This window comes from Calcarisporiella thermophila, assembly GCF_041956535.1.
Source record: "Calcarisporiella thermophila strain CBS 279.70 unplaced genomic scaffold VTP21scaffold_26, whole genome shotgun sequence".
NCBI classification, from domain to species: domain Eukaryota; kingdom Fungi; phylum Calcarisporiellomycota; class Calcarisporiellomycetes; order Calcarisporiellales; family Calcarisporiellaceae; genus Calcarisporiella; species Calcarisporiella thermophila.
The window spans coordinates 223,892-250,756 of record NW_027192216.1 but is presented as its reverse complement, the minus strand read 5'-3'; the positions used below and the strand labels follow the sequence as shown (position 1 = coordinate 250,756).

At 40.8% G+C, this 26,865-nt stretch overlaps 12 protein-coding genes and 3 non-coding genes across 15 annotated transcripts; 9 read left to right on the top strand and 6 right to left on the bottom strand.

Annotated features, from left to right (window-relative positions):
* Window positions 1–16: 16 nt before the first annotated feature.
* On the top strand, window positions 17–1,654 carry VTP21DRAFT_6290 (uncharacterized protein; the record flags this gene model as incomplete). Its single annotated transcript, XM_069396904.1, has 2 exons — window positions 17–291; window positions 979–1,654. 2 exons carry the CDS (start codon window positions 17–19, stop codon window positions 1,652–1,654), a joined length of 951 nt encoding a protein of 316 aa, XP_069247175.1.
* VTP21DRAFT_t274 lies at window positions 624–696 on the top strand. Its single transcript has one exon. It is a non-coding gene; the product is annotated as a tRNA-Ser (tRNA).
* A 2,294-nt stretch (window positions 1,655–3,948) lies between the features above and the next one.
* On the bottom strand, window positions 3,949–4,021 carry VTP21DRAFT_t268. Its single transcript has one exon. It is a non-coding gene; the product is annotated as a tRNA-Met (tRNA).
* A 1,235-nt stretch (window positions 4,022–5,256) lies between these two features.
* On the top strand, window positions 5,257–5,631 carry VTP21DRAFT_6289 (uncharacterized protein; the record flags this gene model as incomplete). The annotated part of the gene is made up of 1 exon (XM_069396902.1): window positions 5,257–5,631. One exon carries the CDS (start codon window positions 5,257–5,259, stop codon window positions 5,629–5,631), a length of 375 nt encoding a protein of 124 aa, XP_069247174.1.
* Window positions 5,632–6,984: 1,353 nt separating this feature from the next.
* On the top strand, window positions 6,985–8,932 carry VTP21DRAFT_6288 (uncharacterized protein; the record flags this gene model as incomplete). Its single annotated transcript, XM_069396901.1, has 6 exons — window positions 6,985–7,175; window positions 7,231–7,360; window positions 7,419–8,161; window positions 8,228–8,343; window positions 8,405–8,458; window positions 8,526–8,932. The coding sequence occupies 6 exons, from the start codon at window positions 6,985–6,987 to the stop codon at window positions 8,930–8,932; spliced, it is 1,641 nt and encodes a 546-aa protein (XP_069247173.1).
* An 817-nt stretch (window positions 8,933–9,749) lies between these two features.
* VTP21DRAFT_6287 (uncharacterized protein) lies at window positions 9,750–11,097 on the top strand (the record flags this gene model as incomplete). Its single annotated transcript, XM_069396900.1, has 4 exons — window positions 9,750–9,906; window positions 9,999–10,310; window positions 10,380–10,561; window positions 10,645–11,097. 4 exons carry the CDS (start codon window positions 9,750–9,752, stop codon window positions 11,095–11,097), a joined length of 1,104 nt encoding a protein of 367 aa, XP_069247172.1.
* A 261-nt stretch (window positions 11,098–11,358) lies between these two features.
* On the bottom strand, window positions 11,359–11,892 carry VTP21DRAFT_6286 (uncharacterized protein; the record flags this gene model as incomplete). Its single annotated transcript, XM_069396899.1, has 3 exons — window positions 11,359–11,491; window positions 11,553–11,707; window positions 11,773–11,892. 3 exons carry the CDS (start codon window positions 11,890–11,892, stop codon window positions 11,359–11,361), a joined length of 408 nt encoding a protein of 135 aa, XP_069247171.1.
* A 149-nt stretch (window positions 11,893–12,041) lies between these two features.
* VTP21DRAFT_6285 (uncharacterized protein) lies at window positions 12,042–14,977 on the top strand (the record flags this gene model as incomplete). Its single annotated transcript, XM_069396898.1, has 12 exons — window positions 12,042–12,072; window positions 12,137–12,265; window positions 12,323–12,577; window positions 12,653–12,762; window positions 12,825–12,977; window positions 13,040–13,173; window positions 13,231–13,474; window positions 13,537–13,620; window positions 13,675–13,763; window positions 13,823–14,096; window positions 14,162–14,274; window positions 14,338–14,977. 12 exons carry the CDS (start codon window positions 12,042–12,044, stop codon window positions 14,975–14,977), a joined length of 2,256 nt encoding a protein of 751 aa, XP_069247170.1.
* A 756-nt stretch (window positions 14,978–15,733) lies between these two features.
* VTP21DRAFT_6284 (uncharacterized protein) lies at window positions 15,734–18,424 on the top strand (the record flags this gene model as incomplete). Its single annotated transcript, XM_069396897.1, has 7 exons — window positions 15,734–16,271; window positions 16,332–16,485; window positions 16,566–16,682; window positions 16,753–16,936; window positions 17,446–17,551; window positions 17,736–18,249; window positions 18,388–18,424. The coding sequence occupies 7 exons, from the start codon at window positions 15,734–15,736 to the stop codon at window positions 18,422–18,424; spliced, it is 1,650 nt and encodes a 549-aa protein (XP_069247169.1).
* Window positions 18,425–18,851: 427 nt separating this feature from the next.
* VTP21DRAFT_6283 (uncharacterized protein) lies at window positions 18,852–20,208 on the bottom strand (the record flags this gene model as incomplete). Its single annotated transcript, XM_069396896.1, has 2 exons — window positions 18,852–19,558; window positions 19,635–20,208. 2 exons carry the CDS (start codon window positions 20,206–20,208, stop codon window positions 18,852–18,854), a joined length of 1,281 nt encoding a protein of 426 aa, XP_069247168.1.
* A 603-nt stretch (window positions 20,209–20,811) lies between these two features.
* On the bottom strand, window positions 20,812–21,731 carry VTP21DRAFT_6282 (uncharacterized protein; the record flags this gene model as incomplete). Its single annotated transcript, XM_069396895.1, has 5 exons — window positions 20,812–20,850; window positions 20,927–20,994; window positions 21,065–21,372; window positions 21,431–21,612; window positions 21,672–21,731. The coding sequence occupies 5 exons, from the start codon at window positions 21,729–21,731 to the stop codon at window positions 20,812–20,814; spliced, it is 657 nt and encodes a 218-aa protein (XP_069247167.1).
* A 192-nt stretch (window positions 21,732–21,923) lies between these two features.
* Window positions 21,924–23,342, top strand: VTP21DRAFT_6281 (actin; the record flags this gene model as incomplete). Its single annotated transcript, XM_069396894.1, has 3 exons — window positions 21,924–21,944; window positions 22,176–22,241; window positions 22,302–23,342. 3 exons carry the CDS (start codon window positions 21,924–21,926, stop codon window positions 23,340–23,342), a joined length of 1,128 nt encoding a protein of 375 aa, XP_069247166.1.
* An 11-nt stretch (window positions 23,343–23,353) lies between these two features.
* Window positions 23,354–25,427, bottom strand: VTP21DRAFT_6280 (uncharacterized protein; the record flags this gene model as incomplete). The annotated part of the gene is made up of 4 exons (XM_069396893.1): window positions 23,354–23,431; window positions 23,673–24,154; window positions 24,222–24,753; window positions 24,822–25,427. 4 exons carry the CDS (start codon window positions 25,425–25,427, stop codon window positions 23,354–23,356), a joined length of 1,698 nt encoding a protein of 565 aa, XP_069247165.1.
* A 488-nt stretch (window positions 25,428–25,915) lies between these two features.
* On the top strand, window positions 25,916–26,310 carry VTP21DRAFT_6279 (uncharacterized protein; the record flags this gene model as incomplete). The annotated part of the gene is made up of 4 exons (XM_069396891.1): window positions 25,916–25,918; window positions 25,982–26,075; window positions 26,131–26,184; window positions 26,249–26,310. The coding sequence occupies 4 exons, from the start codon at window positions 25,916–25,918 to the stop codon at window positions 26,308–26,310; spliced, it is 213 nt and encodes a 70-aa protein (XP_069247164.1).
* A 405-nt stretch (window positions 26,311–26,715) lies between these two features.
* VTP21DRAFT_t267 lies at window positions 26,716–26,788 on the bottom strand. Its single transcript has one exon. It is a non-coding gene; the product is annotated as a tRNA-Met (tRNA).
* Between the last annotated feature and the right edge of the window lie 77 nt (window positions 26,789–26,865).

The following is a 26,865-nucleotide window of genomic DNA, read 5'->3' as shown; positions in this document are numbered from 1 at the left end:
GCCACACCTTCTTCAAATGTCCCAAACTCACGTCAGTGTGGCATTGGACGGAAAGGTGTATCAACACCATCTCAGGCCCCCTAAACACTCAGGTGCTGAGCCCCAGGAACCTCGTACTTGGCGACCTACCAGAAGCCCCGAGGACAGTAAGACACGCGGCTCAAATCGTCTTCGATTCGGTGCCATGGCAAATCCATCGGGACCGAATCGCCTACCATTTCGAATGCATTCGAGCATCACCCGAGACAATCATCCTCCGTGCCAAAATGGACATCGAGGAGGCTATCGGAGGTGAACTGATAAAGGCACGTAAAAGACGAGAGATAGAGTTATTCCGAAGAAGGCGGTGCACTCAGGGAGCGGTAATAGAAAGTTCGGATAGAGCAAGACTATAACTGGAGTGACGAAGCAACCCTTCCTCTCTCCCAATCCGCTCTTTCCCTCCTCCCCTCCTCTTTACTTCATACCTTTCACCAAATACCCGATCACTATATACATCTAATTTACCCTTTATTCCCCCCTTTTCTTAGTTCATTGTAATCATTAAACTCTTGTAAGCTACGGAAACTAATAAAAGTCTCCGTTGATTGATCAAAAAAAATTCAACCCTAATATCCGGCAGGGGGAGGGTTAGTGTAGTGGACTATCCCTGGTAGGCCGATGAGAACGGCGTGGGTTCGAATCCCACTTCCCCCACCAGCACTTACTCTTAGTTTGTAACTGCTGTCCACTTGTTCAGAAATTGAGTCTTCATTATTGAAAGGATCCCTCCTACGATAAGTACAAAGATTACATCGGTTTCACGTACAGGCTATTCACGACAACTACGATACACGCATATCGATTGAACGCCTATCGACCAAGGACCTATATCTCGTTATGTTAAGTCCATTGACATTAACTTCATGTAATATATGGAAATTAAATAAAAAGTTTCCATTGATTGATCAAAAAAAAAAAAACCCTAATATCCGGCAGTTCTGTCGTAGAATACTCCACCCGACAAGGACGTCACTTCCGGCGCAACGGCTCTCTAGAGCCGAACATATTGGTGCCTCAATCCTGGCCAGAGGCTGGATCTACACCCGAGGATTGGAAGAAAATCTGGACTTCCGTCCACAAACGACCCACCCTCCCAAAACACCGTGCGCTACGCTGGCGGATTCTTGTGGAACGCGTGATCACTAACTCGACATTTCTTGGTCACGACCCGAAGTGCACCCGATGTAACGCCTCAAGAGACACAATTCGGCATACTTTCTTCGAATGTCCTGAACTCACACCAGTATGGCAATGGGCGGAGAGGTGCATCGTCACCATCACAGGCCCCCAGAATACTCCGGTGCTGACTACTCGCAACCTCATATTAGGAGACCTCACGGAATCCACGAGAACAGCGAGACACGTAGCCCGATTTACTTTTGACTCGGTGTTGTGGCAAATCCACCGAGATCGGATCGCCTTACATTTCGAAAGCACCCGAGCCTCACCCGAAATAATCATCAACCGGGCCAAACTAGATATTGAGGAAGTGATAGGAGCCGAACTAATCCGAGCACGAAAAAACCGGCAAATCGAACAGTTTCGAAGAAGGTGGTGCAAGCTGGGTGCGGTTAGAGAAGGAGCGATCGGAGCGGCACTGATACTGGGATAACGCAGTAACCCCTACCTTATCCCCTCCCTATCCTCTGCTTCCATTTGTTTACTCCCCACCCCACCTCTCATGTTATCCTTTGATATCCACAGTTAGTTGAGTTTCACCATTCCCTTACCTATTTGAGCTGAAAGTCGATATGACCAACATATCATTTCGATCTACGATATCACACAAAGCTTTAACTTTGGCTTCCCTTTCACTTCATTGCTTATAATATGTAACAATTGTATTTTAGAGTCTTCCTATACAATAAAGACTCGGCATTGATCAAAAAAAAAAATTAGATACTCGGGAGGTGAACGGGGGAGGGTTAGTGTAGTGGACTATCCCTGGGATGCCGATGAGAACGGTGTGGGTTCGAATCCCACTTCCCCAACCAGCACTTACTATTAAATAGAGACTGCTGTCCACTTTGATCAATATTGAGTCTCTATTACTGGAAAGATCCTACGAAAAAATACACTGATTACATCAATTTCACGTACGTGCTATTCACGACAACAACAGTACACGCCTTTCGACTACACGCATACCGATTGCACGTCTATCAATCAAGGACCTATATCTCGTTATGTTAAGTCCATTGACATTAACTTCATGTAATATATGGAAATTAAATAAAAATTTCCATTGAATGATCAAAAAAGGACCTGACGCGGATAAGAGTGTTTTTCCTTGAAAAATAGGAAAGTTAGGCACCCTCTCTACTATTTCTTACGTGTATTGCTTGTTTTCTGATATCTTGATATCTATCAATTTCCTTTACTAACGAAAAAGAATACTGTTTAATAAAGATTCTCAAAACCAAAAAAAAAATGTGTACTTTATTATCAGATCTTCTCATAGCAATCAAAGGACGATGGATACAGGTACACAGGAAAAAAGATGAGGAAAGCTTCAAGCTAAAATGGGGGAAGAGCTCGCTAATCCAGATCGATGACAGCCAAGAGGTAGTTTTTGATTTTGAGGAAGCAAAGGACACCTAATTCGACATTTCCAAACACGGAACCCTTTAAATTATATCCTCATGTTTTCTAGTACTTATAATTTTGTTCGGAAGATCCCTCACATTTGTATTATATATTAAATAAACCGCAGGTCGCAAGTTCTCGCGTCCTTAGAGGGAAAAAAAGCGCGGATAATAAGAGCCCGAAAAAAGCGACAAATTGAACAGTTTCGAAGCAGGTGGTGCAAATTGGGCGTGGTTAAAGAAGGAGATAATAGAGCGGTTATAGAACTGGATTGAAGCAGTAGCCCCTACCTCTACTCCTTCTTTTTCTTCGTTTTTCACTTCTCATCTCACTTATCAAGTCATTCTCTTATATTATCACAGCTAGTTAAGTTTTACTACTCATCTACCTTACTCCACTTGACCGAGGCGATTCTATTAGCATAACCACTCTTTGTAATCAAACATACTGGTGCCTCAATTCTAGCAAGAGCATGTATCAATAGCTAGGGTGTATAAAAATTTGAGTACTCATCCAATTACGCCAAAATATCCCCAAGACATCGTTCAATATGCTGGCGCATTTTCTTTGAACGAGTTATCACCATTTGTAAATATTCCATTCACGAAGTGTTCTCGTTTTGAAACCGCAAAGACACAATCGGTACACGTTTTTCAAGAAGTACTTAGAATCTGCAGCATTGTAGCAGTATGAGAACTGGTACATCCATGCCAGCGCATGTTAAAAAGGTATATACACATTTAACATTTGAAAACTGATACCCGGTGGCATACCTGATGTCCAAAATCCGATAAGATATACATTTAAAATCCATATATCTTTAAAATTACAAAGTATAAGGTAGATAATTTTTAGCGATTTTTGTAATGGAGTGTAAAACCTTCATCCGATAGACTTGTGAATTAGTGCAATATTGTGGGTATTTTACATGTAGAAATGTAAACTATATTTTGTTGATTAAATATAGTTTAATTAACTTGAATGTAATTAATAGTATTGTCAGGTTATATGTAGATCTACCATAAATAAATGCACTCGTGTGTCTGGGTTTTCCGCTATTTCTATTTCCTACCTCTGTCGGCAATTGGATATAACCTACACAAAGGCATACGACCCTTGATTTTACCTTCTATTAATAATCTGTAAAAAGCAAATGCTGGCCAGGGGTGTTAAATCTCTATAATTTTGATGTAACTCTACCTACCTGATTAAATTTAATAAGGGCACTCTACAAATATAGATCCTTGGTCAGCAAAATAATATGCCGGTAATAATATTGAATATTATTTTAGAGCAAATATGAAATGCAAAAAAGATTAGTGCTCCGAGTGAGGATCGAACTCACGACCTTGAGATTATGAGACTCACGCGCTGCCAACTGCGCTATCGAAGCTCTTATATGTCATTTTGTTGCGAGGATATTGGCTTTTGGTACGGAAAAGTCACATAAGCAGTCACTTAGATACTCGGGTGGTGAGGGGGAGGGTTAGTGTAGTGGACTATCCCTGGGATGCCGATGAGAACGGCGTGGTTTCGAATCCCACCTCCCCCACCAGCACTTACTCTTAGTTTGTGACTGCTGTCCACTTGATCAGAAGCTGAGTCTTGATTATTGAAAAGATCGCCCTTACGATAAGTACAACGATTACATTAGTTTCACGTACAGGCTATTCACGACAACTACGATACACGCATATCGATTGAACGTCTATCGATCAAGGATCTATATCTCGTCATGTTAAGTCCATTGACATTAACTTCATGTAATATATGGAAATTAAATAAAAGTTTCCATTAATTGAACAAAAAAATACTCGGGTGGTGACAAATCCATCGAGACCGAATCGCCTACCATTTCGAATGCACTCGAGCATCACCCGAGACAATCATCCTCCGTTCCAAAATGGACATCGAGGAGGCTATCGGAGGTGAACTGATAAAGGCACGTAAAAGACGAGAGATAGAGTTATTCCGAAGAAGGCGGTGCACTCAGGGAGCGGTAATAGAAAGTTCGGATAGAGCAAGACTATAACTGGAGTGACGAAGCAACCCTTCCTCTCTCCCAATCCGCTCTTTCCCTCCTCCCCTCCTCCCCTCCTCTTTACTTCATACCTTTCACCAAATACCCGATCACTATATACATCTAATTTACCCTTTATTCCCCCCTTTTCTTATTTCATTGTAATCATTAAACTCTTGTAAGCTACGGAAACTAATAAAAGTCTCCGTTGATTGATCAAAAAAAAAAATACTCGGGTGGTGAGATGGTGGTCTTTACAGTAAGCCGGTTCACCCGAAGACATCACATGACCGAAGTTAAGGTTGCATTGTTGATCTTTTGTTGTTTCTTTGTGATCGTTTGTTTTGGAAAGATGCACTTTTAGTTCTTCCTTGGGAACATCTATTTCGAGTCATTTTCTTGATTTCCCATCCCTATTTAAACCCATCTATTTTGTCTTGTTGTCCTCACCAATTCCCTGAATTATAAAGATAAATTCCTTATTTTTATCAAGATCCGGACACCCCTCCACACAAACCTCCTTTCGCCCGTAATAGTTTTGTTATGGACCGTGGTGAATTTAACCCATTGTCCAGCTAGCAGAAGACCTAATCTTTTATTTCAAATCTATGACGGCACTCAAAAAGCCAGACGGAGCAAATACTGAGGACCCAAGTGAAATGGCCATACTATCAAACCGCTTCTACACAGAACTATACTCCGCCAGCCCAACATCCTCGGCGGATCAAGAAGAACTCCTAGGCCACATTGAAAACACTCTATTGCCAGAACACCGAACCCTCCTCGACCGACCGATCACTGAGGAGGAAGTAAGAAGAGCGATCCGCAAAGCACCGCGAAACAAATCGCCTGGCCCTGATGGATTGACAGCTGAGTTCTATAGTGCTTTCGAAGATGAACTGGCCCATTTCCTCCTAGAACTCTTTAATGAAGCTCTCACAACCAACTCCCCACTGAATCAGCTGAAAAATCTAGCTATATAGCAGTTTTGGAACCGTTGTGAATTCGGAACCGAATATAAAAAAAAATAGGCCTATTCAATAGAGATAAGTAGGCCATGAACAATATAACTGAGATCGAGGATTAAATGGAGAATAAGTTGGACCCGAATTGAAGAGGTTAATTAAGATTGTGAAACAAAATAATTACATATAGGGAAACATAGCATCAAGAGGGCGATCGAGGCTTGGTTGTGTTACATTATTCTCCTCGTAGAAGGGGCTGTCTTAGCGGTTCAAGTTGGAACCATGTGCTGTTAAATTTTGTTTCAATTCTTCACCTGGCAAGTCTGGGAGAATATTGTTGTGGCCTGAAAGATTGCTATTCATAAGAGTGTTATATGGGTTATGGTATCCATGTGAGCGACAGTAAAAAACGAAAAGAGAATGCGCTGACGCACAATTTTTTCACTTGAATAATATATTTTAAATGGACCACAGGGCGCAAGAATTCGCGTCCAAAAATCGAAAAAAACGTTCTCTTTACTGTTGTACACTATTAAAAGTTTTTCGAATAGAAACTCAAGCTTGACCCAAAAATACTTATTTTCTTATGATCCGAGTTATTGGAAAATAAGTTACCCTTCCAATATCTCTAATCGACCTTTTTACTACCTATGCTTTACTAGATTTAATCAATTCACAGGTTGGAGAAGAAGAGTCAACAGCCTCCAATAATCATGATGGATCGCGAATTTATCTGACTATCTTCAGAAAGAAGAACTGAAAATAACCTATATTACAATAGTAATATAGGTTATTTTCAGTTCTATTGCTCTTTCGCGTAATAATTAATATGTGAAAGGAAAGAATTTTAATTATCAAATATACTTCCAACCAACTTTTAACATGCTATCTTACCCTATTCACACTTATAAATCATTCCAAACTAGCTGGGTGATAACTTCCAAGTGATTTTGAAATAGAAGTTACCCTTCCCTTTCAACTCTACAGGGTGCTATAAAAATAAAATTCTTTTGTTGAAAAAAATATGTCTTATTGGTAAATACTTGGTATAAATTAAATCAAGATGAATCCAAATGTTTAAAGAACTTTATAGGAAATATGTTTAAAGATATGGTTTAGAGAGTCTTTTCTCGATTCTAGATAATACTTTATAACTGAATAGTTTTTTATAGTAATGGTGTTCGAAATATTGAAATTTCATCTTTTTTGGGGAGACTCCGAGTTTATTTCCATACTCAAGCCAAATCGAAGCCAACAAACCGGGAGAAGTTTTGAAAACGCCTTGTGACTCAACTGTGAAATTTAATATCTTTTCTATGCTTCATTTTTATTTATAATTCGCGAAAACATTACATTCGTGTTTATGAGAAAATGCCTCTGCATATAATCCAAGAACTTCGTATTTGGGCCATTTATATATTTAATTACATCTTTAATCTTCTGCGCAACGTGCGATTACTTACAAATGATCGCACTCAGGGTGGCGGCTCAAAGTCCAGTAGAAATACGTTGCATATCGAGGAGGAGCAGAGGCCTATCATAAGACCATCGTACCAATCTAGGTAAACTTATTTTATACCATTCAGGTTGGTGCAGTTAACCTGATTACGTTTGAAGAGTAAATATGACCGAAATTGTACTTCCTAACCATGCTGACACCCGTGGGTATGCTTATGGTGGAGTGATTTTGAGCTGGATAGACATCTGTGCAGGGATTTCAGCCAAGCGACATAGTGGTTACGCTTGTGTAAATTACATAACAGCGAGCAGTTTTAAATTCTTTTATTTATAATTGAAAAAATTAGGTTACAAGAACCGCCGATGCAGTTCATTTTCTCCATCCTATAAAGGTGGGTGAACTAGTTTTAGTCCAAGCTTCCGTTAATAAGGCATGGCGTACATCAATGGAAGTGGGTGTACGAGTTGAAACCGAAAATCCCATTAATGGGACACGTCGTTATTGTTGTCATGCATATTTCACCTTTGTCGCGCTCAAAAATGTAAAGCAAACAGACCCCGAAGAGCATCAAGCGATACCTGTGTATGTTGCGCAAATATTGCCAGCAAGTGATTTAGAGCAACAGCGGTATGATGCGGCCGAGAAGCGGCGGCAAGCCCGATTGGCGCAGAGTGAGGAAGATAAACGTCAAGGTAAACGAGAGGCGATGGAAAGGCTACGGGATTTGATGAGGAAGCATTCTCTAGCTGCTATTAAGAGTGATATTAGTGAGGCAAGGGTATCCGTTGAAGTTCTTAAACTTGCTGAGAATGCGGAGGAATTGAATGAAAGCGTGGGAGATAATGATAATGCAACGAAACCTCCACGAAGTCCGCTCCTGACCAATGTAGAGTATCCATTTAGCGTTGGTCAAGGTGTTCCGAAAGAGAGGTTGATGGAGGAATCCTTTGCCGAAATGGTGGAAATGGTTTTACCTCCACATGCGAATAGCTTAGGTATTACATTTGGTGGCCAAATTATGCGATGGATGGAAAATTGCTGCTATGTGAGCGCAGTAAGGCATGCGCGTAGTTGGCTACTTACCGCAAGGTGAGATCTCGGGTTCGATTTATATTTAGAATAATATGCTAAAATATTAGATTGTGATAATTTCAGTATTGACTCTTTGCAGTTTATTCGTCCGACCTATGTTGGCGATGTGGTCATTATTCGATCTATGGTTTCACGTTCTTTCAAATCAAGCATAGAAATTTATGTGACCGTCGAAAGAGGTATGCTATTTATAAGTGCGTGAACTCGTATTTGCTAAGCTGCATTTTTTGATTTTTCTAGAGGAATTAAATACTGGGAAAACACAGTTTACCAATGACGCATTCTTTACCATGGGTAAGCCGTCAAGTATTATTTATCGAATTTATTTGATTTTTTTGTCTCATCTTTCGTGCTTCATCAGTTGCTGTTGATCAAGTAAATAATCTGCTTGAAGTTCCTCACATTGTTGCCAGCACTCCCGAGGAGCTAGAGCTATATTGTGGTGCATTGGCTCGTCGTCAGCGTCGTTTAGAGGGCCGACGGGATGTTTCGCGACGGGAGCGCCTACAATGTTTAAAACAAGAGCGTATCCGGCGTATTTCAATGTCTGCTTTAGAAGGGCAGAACAGTGGTATGGATGACAATGGATCCGAGGTTCGTGAGAGGAAGCTATCTGCTGCTTCAATCTCAGAGTTCTTGAACGGTCCAAGATTCCGAAGACCAGCCCAATCAGAAATACCAAGAGCTACACCTGCTCAAATCAAGGCAGATAAATTTAACACGGAGGAGTCTCTTCGAAAGCAGACTGAAGCTAGGTCTATTGAATAGCATTAACTTTGCCTTTTCATTCCCCGAAATAAGTCTATCTTTACTCGTTTGTATAATATTCTTGTTCAAACTGGGAAAATGATCTGGCCACAAAGTGATTTATTATTCATATTTATGTAGAGATTCCAAACCTTGTCAGCATAGCTATATTATAGCTACACTGATCCTAAAACTATTATAATCTATAATTATTGTTTGGTTCGAGTTAAAAAGCAACTGTATTTCACTAAGCTGCCGTTTTACAATACGCGTAATTGATACAAATTTGTATTCCGATGACTCGGTGAAAGGATAAGAAAAACAAAAACGGTGGAGTTTCTGGGTATCAAATATATTAAAAAAAAAATCGCGTCCCATACTGCCTTAGATTAATCCTCCGCTTTCCTCAAAGTATAAAAGAGTGCCATGCGCGTGCCCCTTTTGGACTCTTATCGACTGTACTTTACAGGATCTGTATACAGTTGTTAACCTTCGTCTTTGTTTTCCAACAGAGACACACAGTTTAAGCTGGTTGATGAGTGACATCGCACTGCCCGTAAAGGGAAGCGGAATGGGCCTTTCTGGTCTACACCGATAGTCCATTCATTGATGATCTTGCCGGTGTTTTTTTCCAAGCACTTGGCGAGGGTGGATGCGAAGTCTGACAGCTTTCTTTTATTTGAATTCCAAAAAAAAGTAAATAGAATCTATTGGGCATAAATTAAATGCCGTTGCATACAGGCTGAGATTAAATGCATATTTAATACGCGTCGCAAACGCGTAAAAATCTTTTAAATCATATTCCTGTAGCTTGTTCCTGCCCACAATAGCTACCGATATGTCCACCAAAATAATGGATCACAACTTGCTACAAAGATCCAAAATTCAAAATTCGCAACAGAAGCTGCCTAATATCCCGCGGTTTCCCTCTGGTTTTCAATCCCCGTCCATATGGAGAAGGGAGAGTCTTGCATTCTTTAGTAATCTCAATGAAGGTAATTTTTTTTCCCACTCAACTATCTATTATTACACGCTTCTTATATATAATTCTTTTTTTACGCATTTAACCATCCGCTTACGTCTATAGTAAAAGATGATTCTGCCGATTTTCTCTACTGCGAATTCGATGATCTCGTTGGGGACATGAGCGTCGACGGTGTTAATATTCCTACTGGTGTATTAAAGGAGACAGGATCAATAGAAGAAGACGTAGCAGAAGGAGAGCCTAAATGTTCAGCAGTTCCGCCAAGGGTGTTAAAGCCCAAATTGGTACAAACATATCCATCATCCATACCAACTACAAATACTAAAGATAAGCCAAATGCAATGGCAAAAAGTGGGCAGCGATTGCCACATGGAGATAATGAGATATCCACAGATTCTATAGCACCGACGGAATGTAAGTTTTTATAATATAATATTCCACGAACAACTGTATAGCAATTTATTTGGTATTTCCACTCTCTAGCACGCATTGTCACACCCAATAAGAACTATGATACACCGCCTGTCGTGGCCAAGGTTGCTAAAATCTCAACAGGGTTGCCGCCAGGAAAATTTGCAAATCTGAAATCAGTATTCGAGCAAATGTCATGTGGTTCAGGACCTGCATCACCAGTTTCGAGGTTGGATAGTAATAGTACATCGAAGGTAAGCATTTTTTTATTTTGTATTTGGATTATAATTTAGGCATGATAAATCTATTGCTTCTTGTTGTTTCATATTGGATCCAGAAATTGGAAGTTACCGAACAAAAGGCTGCTAATAGCGCACATACTATCGCCCTAGAGCTACCAATCTCAAAAAACAACCCCAAATCCGAAGCAGTATCCATTCCGCGTCCTGTATCCAGCTTGGGCTTTTATCCCCGACCTACATCAAGTCAGGGCCAGTACTATCAGCATTCAGGGTGCCTTAAACCTTCAGAGGAGCGTTTGAAAAATATAAACAAGCGCAAGAACGATGGTGGAGAGAGTAGTAGTAACTGCAAGATACAAGTTCAGAACCCTGGGGCAACCAAAATGGCTGAAAAATACAGTAAAAAAGAGCTAACTGGGTCGTCTATATCTCGTATAAACCGTTCGCCTTCCCCGTTAGTTAAAGAGTATGCATCAAGTATTCCACGACCTGCAACAGCAATGGGGTATCGGGCCACAAAGATAAGTCGGATCCCGAGAAAATGCTGAGGTTGTTCCTAGATCAACAGAGCAACAAATCATTTGAAAGTGGTTTTATACCTGAAAGATATTTACTGTATATTGTGTGAAGTCTTTTTTTTCGGAAAATTTTGAGTACATTTCAGTGCCCTGTTTTTGGAATAGTTTTTACCTCATTAACATATAGTTAATACTGAATCGTAATAATAAATAAATGACATAGTATGCTATCTCAAGTATCGAAAGTTTATTAATTTAGTCGTTGTTTAAATATACGGTGTGTATTTTAGATTAACTCCAAAAGTCAATATCAAAGTTTTCGACGAGTAGCGGATCATCGCGATACTTGGCCTGCCAGGCAGCGAATCCCCCGCGAAGTACACTCACTCTCTGTGATGTATTAATTCCGCACAGCGATCTAGCTCTATTAAATAGATAGCATGTTTATATAAATGATGAAAGCAGATAATAAATCATGTAGCTACTCTTTGTACAATCTCGCAGCTTTTGGACCTCGCACTTGGGAGAGAGCACAGTGAAAAATAACTAGAGGACAATCTTGATGTACTTTAACTAGGTCAAACAGTTTGTCTGATAACAAGCGTGATGGCAAATTGTATGCGCCCGGGATATTTCCACCCTACATTTATATACAAATTCTTTTCTATTAATATTTTCACTTTACATTTCTCTCCAAGGACTTACTTCGAAGTCATCATCTCGAACATCAAAAATGATATAATCTTTCTGGGATACCAGAGCTTTATTTTTGATTATGGAAGCTAGCTCCTCATTTTCGATATATAGACTAGGGTTTGAGGACATTCTCTGGATATGCCTGAAAAACCTGCGATTGAGAAGAGGAAGCATAAAGAAAACTATATTTAAATTAATTCACAAAAAGCAGTCATTTAACTGAGAATAAAGTGAAATCTGTTGAACTTTTGTCAAATGCTATCCAATTATTGGTAGAAATGACATCCTTGGCTGAGATCCTTAAGAGAAGTGCGAGCTACACATTCAAATTTTCTTCCATTTTAGTATATTAACACACTTTGTTTTAATAAAGGATTCCTGGAAAATGTGCGTGCATTAAAATCTCCAAGTCGCTACAAGGTCTTGGTAGCCGACTCTCGATCGCTAAAACTTTTGTCTGCTGCGTGTAACATGTACGATATTTTAGAGGAAAATATCACAAGTTAGTTCTTATGAAATTAGTGTTGAATTTCTGAAGATTCATTTGTTCTATTCCTAGCCGTTGAGAGTCTCGAGCGACCCCGCTCTCATCACAATAGCCTCGAAGCTATCTATCTGGTTACTCCTACAATTCAGTCTATTTCACAGATAGTTGAGGATTTTACGGACGGAAAGAGAATGTATGCAGCGGCTCATCTTTTGTTCACGTCAATGCTAGATGAAAAGCTTTTTGGGGAACTTCACACGAGATTAAGGAGAGCGGGAGCTGATAAATACGTGCAAACCTTGAAGGAATTGAATAGTGATTTTTTGGGTAGAAAATCTTTGCGATTTCACAGTACCACAATTTTCTTACTAATATCGACTCTTGTTTTTGCTCATATTCTAGTTCTTGAGTCAAAGGCTTTTTCACTTGATATGCCGATGAGTTTTTTCACTCTCTATTCTCCCGCAGAAGTAAGAAAGTTGGAATTTGATATTATTAGGATAGCAAGACGAGTATGCTTATCAGTTTGCTGGAGGTTACAATTTATGAAATTTGACTAATTTGAACTATTTAGTTGATGTCGGTTTTCGCAACACTACATGATAACCCGATCATTAGATATTACCGACCTCGCGCCCGGCAAACACTCGCTGGGAACCGTTCAAACGCATATTGGCTGGCCGATCAACTTCAACGCGAGCTTGACACGCATTTTCGTCAATACACTGTGGTTATCCCAACGCTTATTTTGTTTTCTTATTTCCCTTTGTACTCATATATAGTCTATAGTCTTCTTCACAGGAACGCAGCACACTAATTATCATTGATCGATCCATGGATATTAACACTCCACTATTGCATGAATTTACCTACCAGGCGATGGCAAATGATTTATTGCCTATCGAAAATGGTCGGAAATATTCGTATGTTTGCTTTCCGATCCTATTTGTAATGCAACTGTAATAACCGGTTAATTTTAGATACATGTATAAATCTTCGGATGGATCATCAGCAAAAACAGAGGCCATTATTGATGAGAACGATGACATCTATACTCAAATCAGGCATATGCATATAGCCGATTGCACTCAATATCTTGTAGATCGGTTTGCTCTTTTCGTGGGAGGAAGCAAGGCAGTGCAAGCCCGGGGTCAGGCAATGACTTTGGAGGATTTGAAGGGAATGATGGCCGAGGCACCGCAGTTTCAAGATATGAAGGCCAAAGTAGAGCAATATCTAATTTTAACAAGTCTCTTTGAACCTTTACTAACATAATTTATCTAAAGTTCTCAACGCATATCAACATCGCTCAGGAGTGCATGGCTGTATTCGAACGAAGAAGATTGAATGAACTAGCCTCAGTTGAGCAGGTAAACTAGTTTACCTTAGGCTATTTTTCATTTCATCGTTTATCGGGCTAGTAGACTGTAGCAACGGGGAAAACGACAACCGGAGAAAAACCACAAAATATAACGCTAGACGTATATATGTTATTAGATAACCCATTCATTGAGTATATACCTAACCTAAGTCTGAAATTTTGCAATCTCTTACCCGTATTTATTCATGTAGCCCTACTGATAAACTTCGCCTCACTATGCTTTACCTCACCTCCAAAATAGGGTCCAACTCAACTTCTGATGATATTTCTGGAATTATGCAGCATTTGAGAGCTTCGGAAGAGGGCCGCCAAGCCGTAGAGAACCTTAAACTCTTAGGTTACCCGCTGACAAAAGTGGAGCGAAAAGATGGATGGGAGAAACTGAAATTAAAAAAGAAAAAGAAAAAAGGAGGCATAGATTATGAACTCTCACGTTTCATTCCTATGGTGAAGCGAGTATTAGAGGTAAATGATATGGATTTAGCAGATGAATTTTATTATTATATGAAGACGTCCCGAAATTGTTTCAGAGTCATCTTGATGGAACAATCGATAAGGAGCTCTTTCCGTATCTAAGAGAGCAGGGGCCATCCGTAATGAGCCAAAGTGTAGAGGCAAACCCGACTAACACCGCGTTGCGCGCGTAAATATATTATTTTCATCACTTTTAACTTAACATCGGGTTTATATTTGAAGAATTCTATAGGTCGAATCCTGGTTGGCATAAAAAGTCTCTTCCCTCTGATTCTGTCGATACTTTCAGTTCAGGCCCTCGCCTTTTCCTCTTTATTGCGGGTGGAATGAGCTACTCTGAAATCCGCTCTGCTTATGAGATTTCTCAACAACACAACATTGACGTTGTTATCGGCTCAACGCACGTGTGGACTCCGGAGGAATTCGTTACATGCATGAAGCGCCTTCATCTTGGTATGCCTGATCTGCCTGCTCTCCCGCCTTTGCCTCCTCAATCGCAAGCCCCACCTGTTCCACCCAAACAGAAGAACAAGCCTTCGATGTTTCAGCGATTGAGTATACCGCAGCGGCCTTTTCTGAATCGTGGAGCATCCAATGCCTCTGAGTCAGCGATATCATCCACGGTTACAAGTGGGATTAGAGGTCCGGTTGGAGGTGTTGTACGGCGAATCGAAAATGAAGCACGCAGGCCAGAATCGGCTCCCCCCTCGACTGCATTTCCATTGACTCCACATAGGAGCACCGGAAGCTTTGAATCAGGCATTAGCCAGGGTAGTAGAGAGAGTGATCCAAGCCGAGGGAATAATGGCTATCAGGTTGAAGGTGAACGAAAAGGGAGGATGCGAGAAAAGTTACTGAAATTATTACAGTAGTTTTATGATGCTATCTCGGTTTTTTTCATTTTATATTTATTTTTTTTTTTCATTTCCTCTCTATTTACTCCGCTCCGTAACTTTGTTAATAAGCACTTTTAGTACTTTTATCCCTTATATACCATTTAAAAAACGAGAACCAGTTTGTTGTTCTCCTTTAATCAGTGTACATGGCGCTTCGTAATGGTAATATTAACGAGAGCCTTTTCACTCTACTGTGCTTCATCTCAAAGCTCAGGTCTATTAAAAGCGCGTAACAAAGGCAAAGTCAACGATTACGTATAATGAACAAAATAAGAGCACTTTTATTTCATAGTGCCCTCGTAAAGGAGTTAAGATTTCCATTTCGGTTCCACCGCTGTAATCGAAATTTAAATTCGATCAAACCCGCTTTTTCGGGATATCTTCATGTTCCACAATAGCTCCTACTCACCTATTGCGAAATCTCATATATCTAGCAGCTTGTCTAATAACCATAAACCACGCATTTACGTTGCCATTCCTTTGTTATGAGAGTAGTGACAGATATCTTTGTATAAGCACCTGTTTATTATTACAAAGAATTCAAAAGTTTAGTATTAGAGAGAGCATTGCATATTGACATGCTTCAATTTCGACGCTTAATTTACTACTGAAGATTATAAAAGCAAGTACACATTGAAATGTTGAGAAAGGGGAAGGAACATGCATTAACCTTTTTACTCGATCGCTTGGTGACGATTGTCCATTTATTGGTGGCTAGTTATACCAGCTATAATGTGTGGTGGCCGTGCGCGCTGGAAGCGCGAAGTTGTTGAAGAACATAAATTCGATTACGTTGATATTGATGAATTTTATGACTCTCGGTGCTTTACGAAATTCAAGTACACATTCGTGTTCCTGGTAAATGCATACGATATTTCTATCTTTATCTTCCGTTTCTTACCTTGTACGCTGTTTGTGAAGCTATTTCTCAAGTCAGTTTTGGTATACGCAGCCGATATGCAAACAGCCGTCTTCCTTTTAATCCACAACAAATGGAGCAGCGCCTCGGTTGAGCCCAAGATTCCTTTTGAAATCTCTAAATGGATTTTCGTTGGGTGCATTATTTTCTCTTTCTTGTTACTTGGTTATGATTTCTTTCGGGCAAGAGCAATCATCCGTTCGCGAGATATTGCGTACGCCTTCACGTCGGTAGTGGCCTACCGGTTCTATGTGTTGCGATCCTACCCTCATTTCTGCTTCTTTTCAAAAATACACGAGGTTAAGACCCGGAGCGACGAGGTAGCGTTCTTTGTGTTTTTTATGTTAAAAGGTAAACAGAGAAATCTCGTATAATCATGGCATAATTCTAAGTATTCACTTCTGACATTAGGTTGGAAACGGCTCTTCATCGCTGAGGGTCCACGCCAGGTTATCGCTGGATTTACTCTCTATGCACTTATGGAAGAAAACAAATTCTCTTTTGAGTTTTGGAAATATAACACCATGATGCAGTCGATAACAATGAGTCTAATGGTTTTCACTTTGTAAGTACACCGAATAATTATTTAGCTATCGTGTCAAGTAACAAATCTCTCTATTTTTGTTCACTAACCAAATGCTACAGAGTGGTCTGGTTAGGGACTGTTGTGCAAGTTGTTTTAGCCCTCCTAATCTACCCTTTCCTACTTTGTCATATCCAGGGAAATCTTAAGGAGTATTGCTGTCATAAAATTGACAAGAGGTATCTCCAGGATAAATTTTCAAGTCTGAACTATGTGTAATTTTAACTGAATTTTATATCACTCGTTCAGAATTGGTGAGCTGCTTCGAAAACGCACTCGAAAGCGCGTAATTAAAGAGATGCAGGCAGCAGATCATGCTCGATCTCTATACGAAGACAAAAAACAAGAGCGAAAAGCAACACTACCTGATGTCAACCGGATTCTCGCGGAGGGGCGGCAACCAGCCACTATGAAGTATCCGCCTCCTCCATCTGTACGAGGAAGCCAGACATATCGACGACAAGATACAAGGACTAGCATCTCTTCTGTTTCGACAAAATCTTCGAGGCATAAAAGTGGGTTGTCAGAATTAGTAGCTCAGCAAGCAAGGATGAATAACATTCCACTGGTCCCACGCCTACCAAACAACCCTCTCATTTATCAGCCTCCCCCTCCCCCCCCTCCCCATACTTACAACTTACCACCGAGATAAAATTCAAAAAGGCACAGCCAGTATTAACAATGGCTGTTCATTTACCACGCGCATACACACACATATATATACTCAATTCGCATATTTTTATTTCATATATTGGATTGCAACCTTGTAACCCAAATCATTCAAAGAAATGTGTAATTTTAGCAATGATTTTAATTATTAAAGTCTGCCGCAGCAGGGAAACTTGTACGTGTCGGATTGGCCGGGTCATTAAAGATTAGAACGCCTCACCACCTTTATTTCTCCACGTCTCTTTTTGGTTGCTGGCAACACTAATTAGATAGCGAAAATTTGTGGCAATGAACATCTTTCGTCTCGCGGCTGATATGACGCACTTGGCGTCAATATTTATCCTACTGCTCAAGATGGACAAGACACGATCCGTGGCAGGTGAGGTTTCTCGGCTTTTTCTATGTAATCTTTGCTTCGGGGAAAAAAAAAAATGCAATGCCACTGGACTTTCTCGTTGCCTTGCCCACTTATATAAACATGGGAGAAACAGAAAATGTCTCATTAGCTTCTATTCTCTACTTAATTAACGCGTCTCTCTCTCTTATTCACTCCCTTTCTCCAGGAATCTCGTTCAAAACACAGCTTTTCTATGCCATTGTATTCATTACACGCTATCTTGATCTTTTCACAAGTTTCATCTCTATCTACAACACTCTCATGAAGCTTTTCTTTATTGGCAGCTCGTTGTACATTCTTTATCTTATGAAGTTTCGTTATAAGGCGACTTTCGATCCGGCTCTGGACACTTTCCGTGCAGAGTTCCTTCTAGTCCCATGTGCCCTGCTTGCTCTTGTTGTGAACTACAGATTCACATTCCTAGAAGTGCTGTGGGCCTTTTCAATTTATCTCGAGGCTGTTGCAATTCTTCCGCAGCTTTTCATGCTAACGCGGACTGGTGAGGCAGAGACAATTACAACGCACTATTTGTTCGCATTAGGAATGTATCGTACACTGTATCTGCTGAACTGGGTGTACCGATATGCAACTGAGCCAGACTATGTGGACTGGATTGTGTGGATAGCTGGATCGGTGCAAACGGCCCTCTATAGTGATTTCTTCTATGTGTACTACAAAAAGTAAGTGTCTTTTTCTTATCTACACATCTCCCCCACCGATTTAACCCCCGACCTATGATCTCCTGAATCCTTTGAATTTCTTTCCTATTTATTTCTTTGAAGCCGAGATTTGCTAACTCTCTTCTCGCCTCTATCCAGGGTCTTAAAAGGGAATCGTTTTACAATGCCTGTCTAATTTCCTTATTGCCTGTGTATTAATGGAAGAGAAAAGTATGCAAATTTCCAACGTTTATTGACCAGCATGTGTGTATGTTTGAGTATTGTTTTTGTTTAATACAACTCCTTTTTCTTGAATTAGATGGATGGGCTAACTTCCAAACTCTCTTGGGAATGTCTAGAACAAAAGAGAATCTTTCGTGATTTTAGAGCTTTTATTCAAATTAACAATAAAAAATTATAAGTGTATAAGTGGAGAGCCATCATAGTATTTTTTTCTCTTTAGAAAAGAATCATCACAGAAATAAAAATGTTAAGCTGACTCATTTGAAAAAGAAAAAAAAGACTGTACAAAAGACAAATGGTAAAGGAGGATAAAAATTATCAACTGAAAATGAATTTATAAATCTTTTGAATTTCAAAATAAATTAAAAAAAAAAACAATTTCATCGTCGATCAGGTGAGTCAGAGGCTTCCGTTACTACTGCAACTAGCACACTTATATCGTCTGCTTTCCCGCCTTGGTGGTATAATCCCTGTTGCATTGCACGCTCTTGGAAAGGCGAGTTTAAATTCCTAGTGTCCTCACTCACGCTGCGTGCACGCCTTACCAGCGCGTCGCATAATACCTGAGGCTCTACACGTAGTTGCATGGGTCTATGTGTTCCTGGACTATGACTCCTTACATGCTTGATTACCTCATCCAATATGTCCTCATCAAATAAATTATCGTACACTCCGTCGCTGGCCAATATCACGATATCATTCTTTTGGACTTTCACTGTAAAAGTTTGAGCGTCTCGTGGTACGTCGGAAGAGCCAGTCCCCAATTGATAGGGAAAATTGAAGGAGTGCTGCTGTTCTTCAGTGCGAAAAACGAAATCGTTCTGGCGGATGATGCTCACGCCACAATCCCCCAAATTAGCGATTCGCAGTTCGTCGTCGCGCAGGATAGCGATGCAAGCCGTCGATGAACCGACAATTCCTTGGCGCGTGGCCTCTGCTACACTCGATTCATAGCTTGCCTGTAGAATCTCAACGGGATCTACCTCATAATAGTGTTGGAACTCGTCGCATTCGATATTATCGTACTTTTCAAGTTCTACATAGGCGTAATGCATCAGCATGCGCGAAAAAAATGCTGGGTTGGCACCTATAATAACAAGAGTGTAAAAGGCATATTAGTAAATATGCTCTCGGCCAACTAGGTCGTCTGAGAAATTGATTACTTTTAACACCGTGCCATCCTCCAACCCCGTCGGCAACTCCTAGCGAATCATGGCGGCAGAAATACGCATCCTCTCCAACCTGAATACTTAAAAACTCTCCTCCGCCTGCAAAAGGCTCTAATGTGGCACCTTTAACTTCAACCTTTTTGGGCCGCTTGGGTATTCCTGCTGCTCCATGCGCAAACACAAAGTTGTACCTGGTAGAGCTCTTATCAAAGTAATCAAAGACACTAGCCGCTGCTAACTTCTGATTTGCCAGTGATAGAGGTGGTAGAGGTGCCACTGATGGATCTAACCATGGATGCAAAGGATGTGGGAAATCATTAGCTGCTGTTGTTGAATGTTGTAGCCAAGCAGAATCATGTGAAATTGTGTGGAGATGAGCCAAGCGTTGAGCGCTGATGGAGAGAGCAGGGGTAATAGTGCGTGAAGGGAGGGCTGGTGCTTCGAGGAGCTGGACAGCAGGATGCTGCCGCGTATAGAAAGTACGACGTACTCCTGATGGGCTATAGTAATTGACGATGTGCGGATTGAGACGACGTTGAACTAATGAAGCTACTTTCTGTACTTTCATCAAAATCAAATGAAAACAATGCTAAAACGACTAGAAATAGGGTAAAAAATAGAGTCAAAAAATAGAAATAGCAATTAATAATATGCCTGAAAAACGACGAGCACTCAATATGTGGAATGATAAAGAAAGGAAAAAAACTAAAGGAGAGTAATAAATACAAAAGGCAAATTAATCTGGATCAATAATCGACAATTACTAGTATCCTCTATGAGATAATTAGAATGAGAGAGGATCAGATGCGAATGTTCTAATGCTTGCAATTGAAGGATTTTACCTTCTTACTAATATTTCTTTCTTCCAGAAATAAAATTATGCGAGATTAGCAAAAGAAAATTTTGTTTTCCTGAAACTGGAAGAAGGTTGAGGAGTAATGCAACATGGATAGTTGCTTTACTCTCAGTGTGAATTGTGGAGAAGAGGTGATGTGAAATTTGGAAGATAAAAGTGGAGTAAGTGACTCTTTATTTTGCCGTCATTCTCCGAGAATTTGTGACGTCGTCGCTATCTTCTGAGATCAGAGTTTAAATTGAACTGAAAAACATTTGCCCCGTCGAAATCTCACTAAACAAATTATACACAAAAGCAAAATATGAAACAACAAAATCATTCCTCATCCGAGTTTTCTTCACGGAAACGTGGATTCTATTAAAATATTGTGCAGCATAATAATTAATTTTTCTTGAGAAAAGTGGACGGCTTTAAAGCTGAAAATAATTACCTGATCTCTTGCCCGCTTGCTCGCTCCTGTTGATACATCTTCGGCATCTCTTTCACGTTTTTTGCTTCCTATTTACGCGAAAAATGATGATATCAATATATGCACTGAAGAGGAGGTTGGATTGGTATTTGAAATTACCCATTCCTCTGGCGCGGAAATTCGGTGAAGCCCCTTGCGGAATATCCTTAATGGCTTCATAGGTCTCACGGTATTTCCTCTCACGATCCCTCTCTGCTTCCTGCAGCGCTCTTAATTTACCCCATCCGCCACGGCCAGGATCAAAGTCCTGGCGATACTCGTCGCGAACTTGACCTCCACTTCGCCCACGACCAAATTGCCTTCCTTCCTTGAATCCAGGATCAAGATCAGTGCGGATGATGCGCTCATCAAGCTTGGTACCATTGACGTACTTCATACAATTTAATGCATCCTCGTGGAGATAATATCTATATTATACCATATTACAGCAAAAATAAAATAGACGGACAATAATTTTAAACTTACTCAACAAAACAAAACCCGCACGGTGTTTTACTAAATTTATCTAGACCCATGATGATGCGCTTAATCTCTCCGGCTTTAGAAAATAGCTCATAGATCTGCTCCTCGGTGGTATAAAATGAAAGATTGCCAACATAGAGCGTTGTTGTTGAAGCAAGATCTTTGGCGAGTTGCTGTGATGAACCCTGTATAATAAATCAATATGAGCATGCCAGTCAAAACGCCAATATATTCCAAAAATTACCTTGTATTGCTGGTCTTTATATGTAGATGGGACGCACAGAGGCTGTACAATATGTGACATTTTGATTATGGTAGTAGCAAAGAAATTTTGCCACGACATATTATTTTTATCTTTACCGTCATTGGTAGACGTCATCTTTTTTTTCTCGAAGTCGAGATTACCGCGTCGTATTTTTTTTTTCCTTTCTTTTTATCTCATCCTTTTTTAATTTCTGCCTTTTTTTCCTATACATTAATTAAAAAGTTTTCTACAATGGAGGACGAAGTCGCTGCTGTAAGTACATATAGTTTGTTCACTCCTTTTATTTTTGTTTTCATTTATTATTGGGTCGAAGGATGACCGTTGGAAAATTGGAGTGAGAACAGACATTTTTCTCCATCTTTTATCACACACTCATTCTTTTCCTTATAAATGACTTGAAATTATTAACATCTGTTCAATTATCCTTTTGGATGAAATATTAAAGTGTCTATATTAATTTATTTCTGATATTTTTTGTAATAGCTTGTTATTGATAACGGCTCTGGGATGTGCAAAGCCGGTTTTGCTGGTGATGATGCTCCACGTGCTGTAAGTTCAACTCAACTATTTTTCAATCCGAATGATTTTAATATATATTATCCTTTTTAGGTTTTTCCTTCCATCGTAGGCCGCCCTCGCCATCAAGGTGTTATGGTTGGCATGGGTCAAAAAGACTCCTATGTTGGAGACGAAGCCCAGTCAAAGCGTGGTATTCTCACGCTCCGCTATCCTATTGAGCATGGTATTGTGACGAACTGGGATGACATGGAGAAGATCTGGCATCACACTTTCTACAACGAGCTTCGTGTCGCCCCCGAGGAGCACCCCGTCCTTCTTACTGAGGCTCCTTTGAACCCGAAGTCAAACCGCGAAAAAATGACTCAAATCATGTTCGAAACGTTCAATGCTCCCGCGTTCTACGTTGCTATTCAGGCTGTGCTCTCGCTCTACGCCTCCGGTCGTACTACCGGTATCGTACTGGACTCTGGTGATGGTGTGACACACACCGTGCCTATTTACGAAGGCTATGCTCTTCCGCACGCAATCCTCCGTCTCGATCTTGCTGGGCGTGATCTCACAGATTATCTTGGCAAGATTTTGATGGAGCGCGGACACTCCTTCACCACTACTGCCGAGCGTGAAATTGTAAGAGACATTAAGGAGAAGCTTTGCTATGTGGCGCTTGACTTCGAGCAAGAAATGAGCACAGCTGCGCAATCCTCCGCGATTGAGAAATCGTACGAGCTGCCCGACGGACAAGTTATCACCATTGGTAATGAACGTTTCCGCGCCCCTGAGGCACTCTTCCAGCCATCCCTATTGGGTCTTGAATCGGTTGGTATCCATGAGACGACATACAACTCGATCATGAAGTGTGATGTCGACATCCGTAAGGATCTCTATGGCAATATTGTTCTCTCTGGTGGAACGACCATGTACCCAGGTATTGCGGACCGCATGCAGAAGGAGATTGGCCAACTCGCTCCTTCTTCCATGAAGATCAAGATTGTAGCGCCTCCTGAGCGTAAATACTCCGTCTGGATCGGTGGAAGTATCTTGGCATCGCTTTCGACGTTCCAACAGATGTGGATCTCGAAACAAGAGTACGACGAGAGCGGTCCATCCATCGTCCATCGCAAATGCTTCTAAGCTCTTGACACTTACCTGGGGCTTGAAATTTTTAGTGAATCGTATAATATGGGCGTTGATCTCTTTTTTTTAAGAGTTTTTTTAGGGTGCTTACACAATTAAATAATTTTCTTTTTTTTTCATTTTACACTGAGTTCTTAGTGGGGGTACGGACATATAAATAAATAATATACATTCTGAGTATAGGAAATAAATACATAATTGTTTAGACTAAATATGCTAATGTTACCGAAAATACATGCTGCAATATGCTAGGAAATAAACCACACAACAGTATCCGATCCATCAACAAGGATTGTCTATTCAACATCAGATATCTGAGGATTGCACGACAAGAGTAGGCGCAAAGCAGCCGCGGTCACCCCACGCGTAAGCATCAATGGTGCCCTCGCCTTCACCCTCTATACAGCCTTTCCCAAAGACCACTACCTCTTCGCCAGGCACAAGCAGCGAACTCACATCTGGAGAGACCCAGATCTCGCCAGGCTCATACTCGGAGATCTTTTCTGTGAAATTGAGGGTCGTATGATGCTGGTTGTGGAGCACTATTCGCACGGTTCGCGGGTCTGTGAGCGGAGCATTAAGCGACGTGGGGAGTAAGAGAAGTTGTAGGTGTGAATGACCGACCTCTTCAGAAGAAGAGAGTGCGGTATGATTGGAGGCGGCGAATCGGATGGAAAATGAAGAGCACTGCTTAGAAGCAATACGAAGCCTATCAGCGCGGGAGGGTGAATCTGGGGTTTGGATATGCGATGGTGATCGGACTGGGTATTCGCGATAATGGGATCGTTGTTTGGTAAAAGCCTCGATGGCTATAAGCCAAAGTCATTAATCTTACGCCTTCATGAGGCTACTTTGATTTGCCGAATGGGTGCATACCTGGTTCATTGGGTGAGGAGTATACTTCAAAATCGTCCCACGTCTTTCCGTTGGTATCTCGGAAAACACAGCGCGCCTTATCTTCTCTACCATCTACGTAGAACTCGCAAAGCAGTGCCCCGAATCCGACACCATTGTCGCTGCTTGCCGTCACGGCCCACCAAGGATTTTTCTCTAGGCCTCCAACCCACGGTCTAATGTCTTCTCCACCGAGCCCATTGACAAATGCAAAGGTGTGACCAGGCCTGACTTCCAGTGTGCCATTGCTGGCAATCACTTGCGACTCGAAAGAGGCCATCAGGTGGGTTCTCGAATATGAATGCTCATGAGCAGTGGCAATGATAGCCCCAAAGCGACGACAAACCTCGTATATCTCATAGCCCGTTTCGTCCTTTTTGTCACCCGTCTGGAAGAGATGCTGATTTTTGTGCCAGTTGCAGATGCGCCATATTTTGTTCGAGCGGGAGAGAACGTCTTCAGCGAAATTGGCATGGCCGGTGCCACGGGTGCCAATGCCTGAAAAGACCAGATGCTGAAGAAGATAGAGGAGCATTTCACTTTTGTGCCACTTATAAACCCATCAGATAACTCGCTACTTACAAGTCCATGGAAATTGCACTCCATGTTTACGCCATAATCTCCGCGACAATGTTTGTTCATCTTCGTTCGATATAACCTGTCCACCATGAGATGCTTGTATCCATTGCGGCCCTTCCACCGAACCAAATCATGGTTGCCGATGGTTGCAAAGTACGGGAAATCTGGGCCTAGCACGCTGTCTATCTGCCTTATCCATTTCCTTGGATTATCTTTGTAATCGAAGTCCCCATTGTGAATAACAGCCTTCGCACCCCACTCCTTTATCATGCGAAGTACCTTGCGTGGATCGCCCCCGAGGCCCTGGTCTGCAATAAACGCTATCTTCAGGTTTGGTAATGGTTTCGCCAGCGATTCATTGTCCCTTCCCTTGTTTGAATTTTTCCTCTTGTTTTTATTGAGAGAAAAAATAAGCTGGCTCTGAGCCCCCAATGGCTGCCAAGCTCTCCAAAATGCCCACCAAGGACGAGGGGATTCACTCTCAAGAGTGAGCATCTCTTCACTATACTCGAACTCATTATGCTCATTGGGACATTGCATTCCAAACCCATGTGCCTGCAGCACCGCCAGAACCAACGCACAGCACACAACCAACCAATATCTTGTCATTACTTCGTTTCAGTTAAACCACTACCGTTTTTTTTTTGTATACGAGCGGTTTGAATTGCATATTTGTATTTATATTTTCCTTTATTACTATGGTCAGACTTCATCGGAGTCTATGGATCAGTTGTCAAATTGCAATTTGAATTCGACGAGTGCACCGGAATATTGCCTAGTCATTGGCGGGAGGTCGTACTGGTGAAAACCTAATCTGAGCTTTTACTCCTGCTTTAACCCCTATTCATAAATAAAACACAGTCACGCGGCACCTAATATATCAGCTCCTTGCCAAGCGACAATAAAACCGAAAGCCTTTGCTAAGTCTCTCCCTAATATTGTTTCACATACCTTCTCACTATCCCCGATTTGCCTCATTCGTAGTCTTTGTCGCTTGGATCGAAATTTCCAATGGACAAAGAGTGGCTTAGCTCCTTCAACAACTGAAGTTCAAACGATTGATTTGCCGCTTGATTTATACTACTTATATCACCAACATGGTAAATTGGCCGCCTAATCACAGTTAATAATTGCACTAATGCTCATTTCTTTGTGAATAATAGGACAGCCAATTTAGTTATGTTCATTTGGTGGAATCACGATTTGTGGATGTATTTGGGACATTAGAAGATGGTGAAGTTGAGTTGCCAGACGATGGTTAGTCTCAATCTTGGGACATATGTTTTGAGCCCTACTCACCCATAATTTGTAGATATTGAGGTTCCTTTAGAGCAGCAACCCCCAACACAAGAAGAAGAAGAAGAGGGTAAGTTCACTCTTTATGCAGCATCTTCCAATGAACTCTAATCAATGGATTATGCTTTAATCAGCCAAATTCAATGGAACCCCAGAAGCTGAAAATCAATGGACAGATCTCGATTTAAAATTTTAATATACGGATTTATAATTTACGAAAGTCACCAATGGTTGTATGTAATGTAATTGAGACGATTCTTTGTGATTCAGTTGAGCGTGAATAAAAGTAATACGCGTTAATGATATCAATTCCACAACTTCCTAAAATAACGGATCAAATTTCATGGCCAGTTTTCCGATGTATTTCAACTCAAATACATCAAGAAAGTGAATAGACTCGGTTTCAGTGAAAGGGAAACAATCAATTGATAAAACTTGCAGTTGAGATTAAGGTTAGTGTCTTGTTTCTAATAGTTTATTAGTTCAAATAATATGAGAGTGAAAAATGAAATTTATTTGTTACGATGATCAGATATTAGAAGATGGCATATATATTATTTGATAGCAATAAACTAAGAAAAAATAAAACGTGAAAAGAATTTGCTCCGAGTGAGGATCGAACTCACGACCTTGAGATTATGAGACTCACGCGCTGCCAACTGCGCTATCGAAGCTCATATTTAGAGTTTTTCTAAGAAACTCTAAATGCGCGTTCCGTTTAGAATTTCATTTAGAACACTGTCTTCATCCT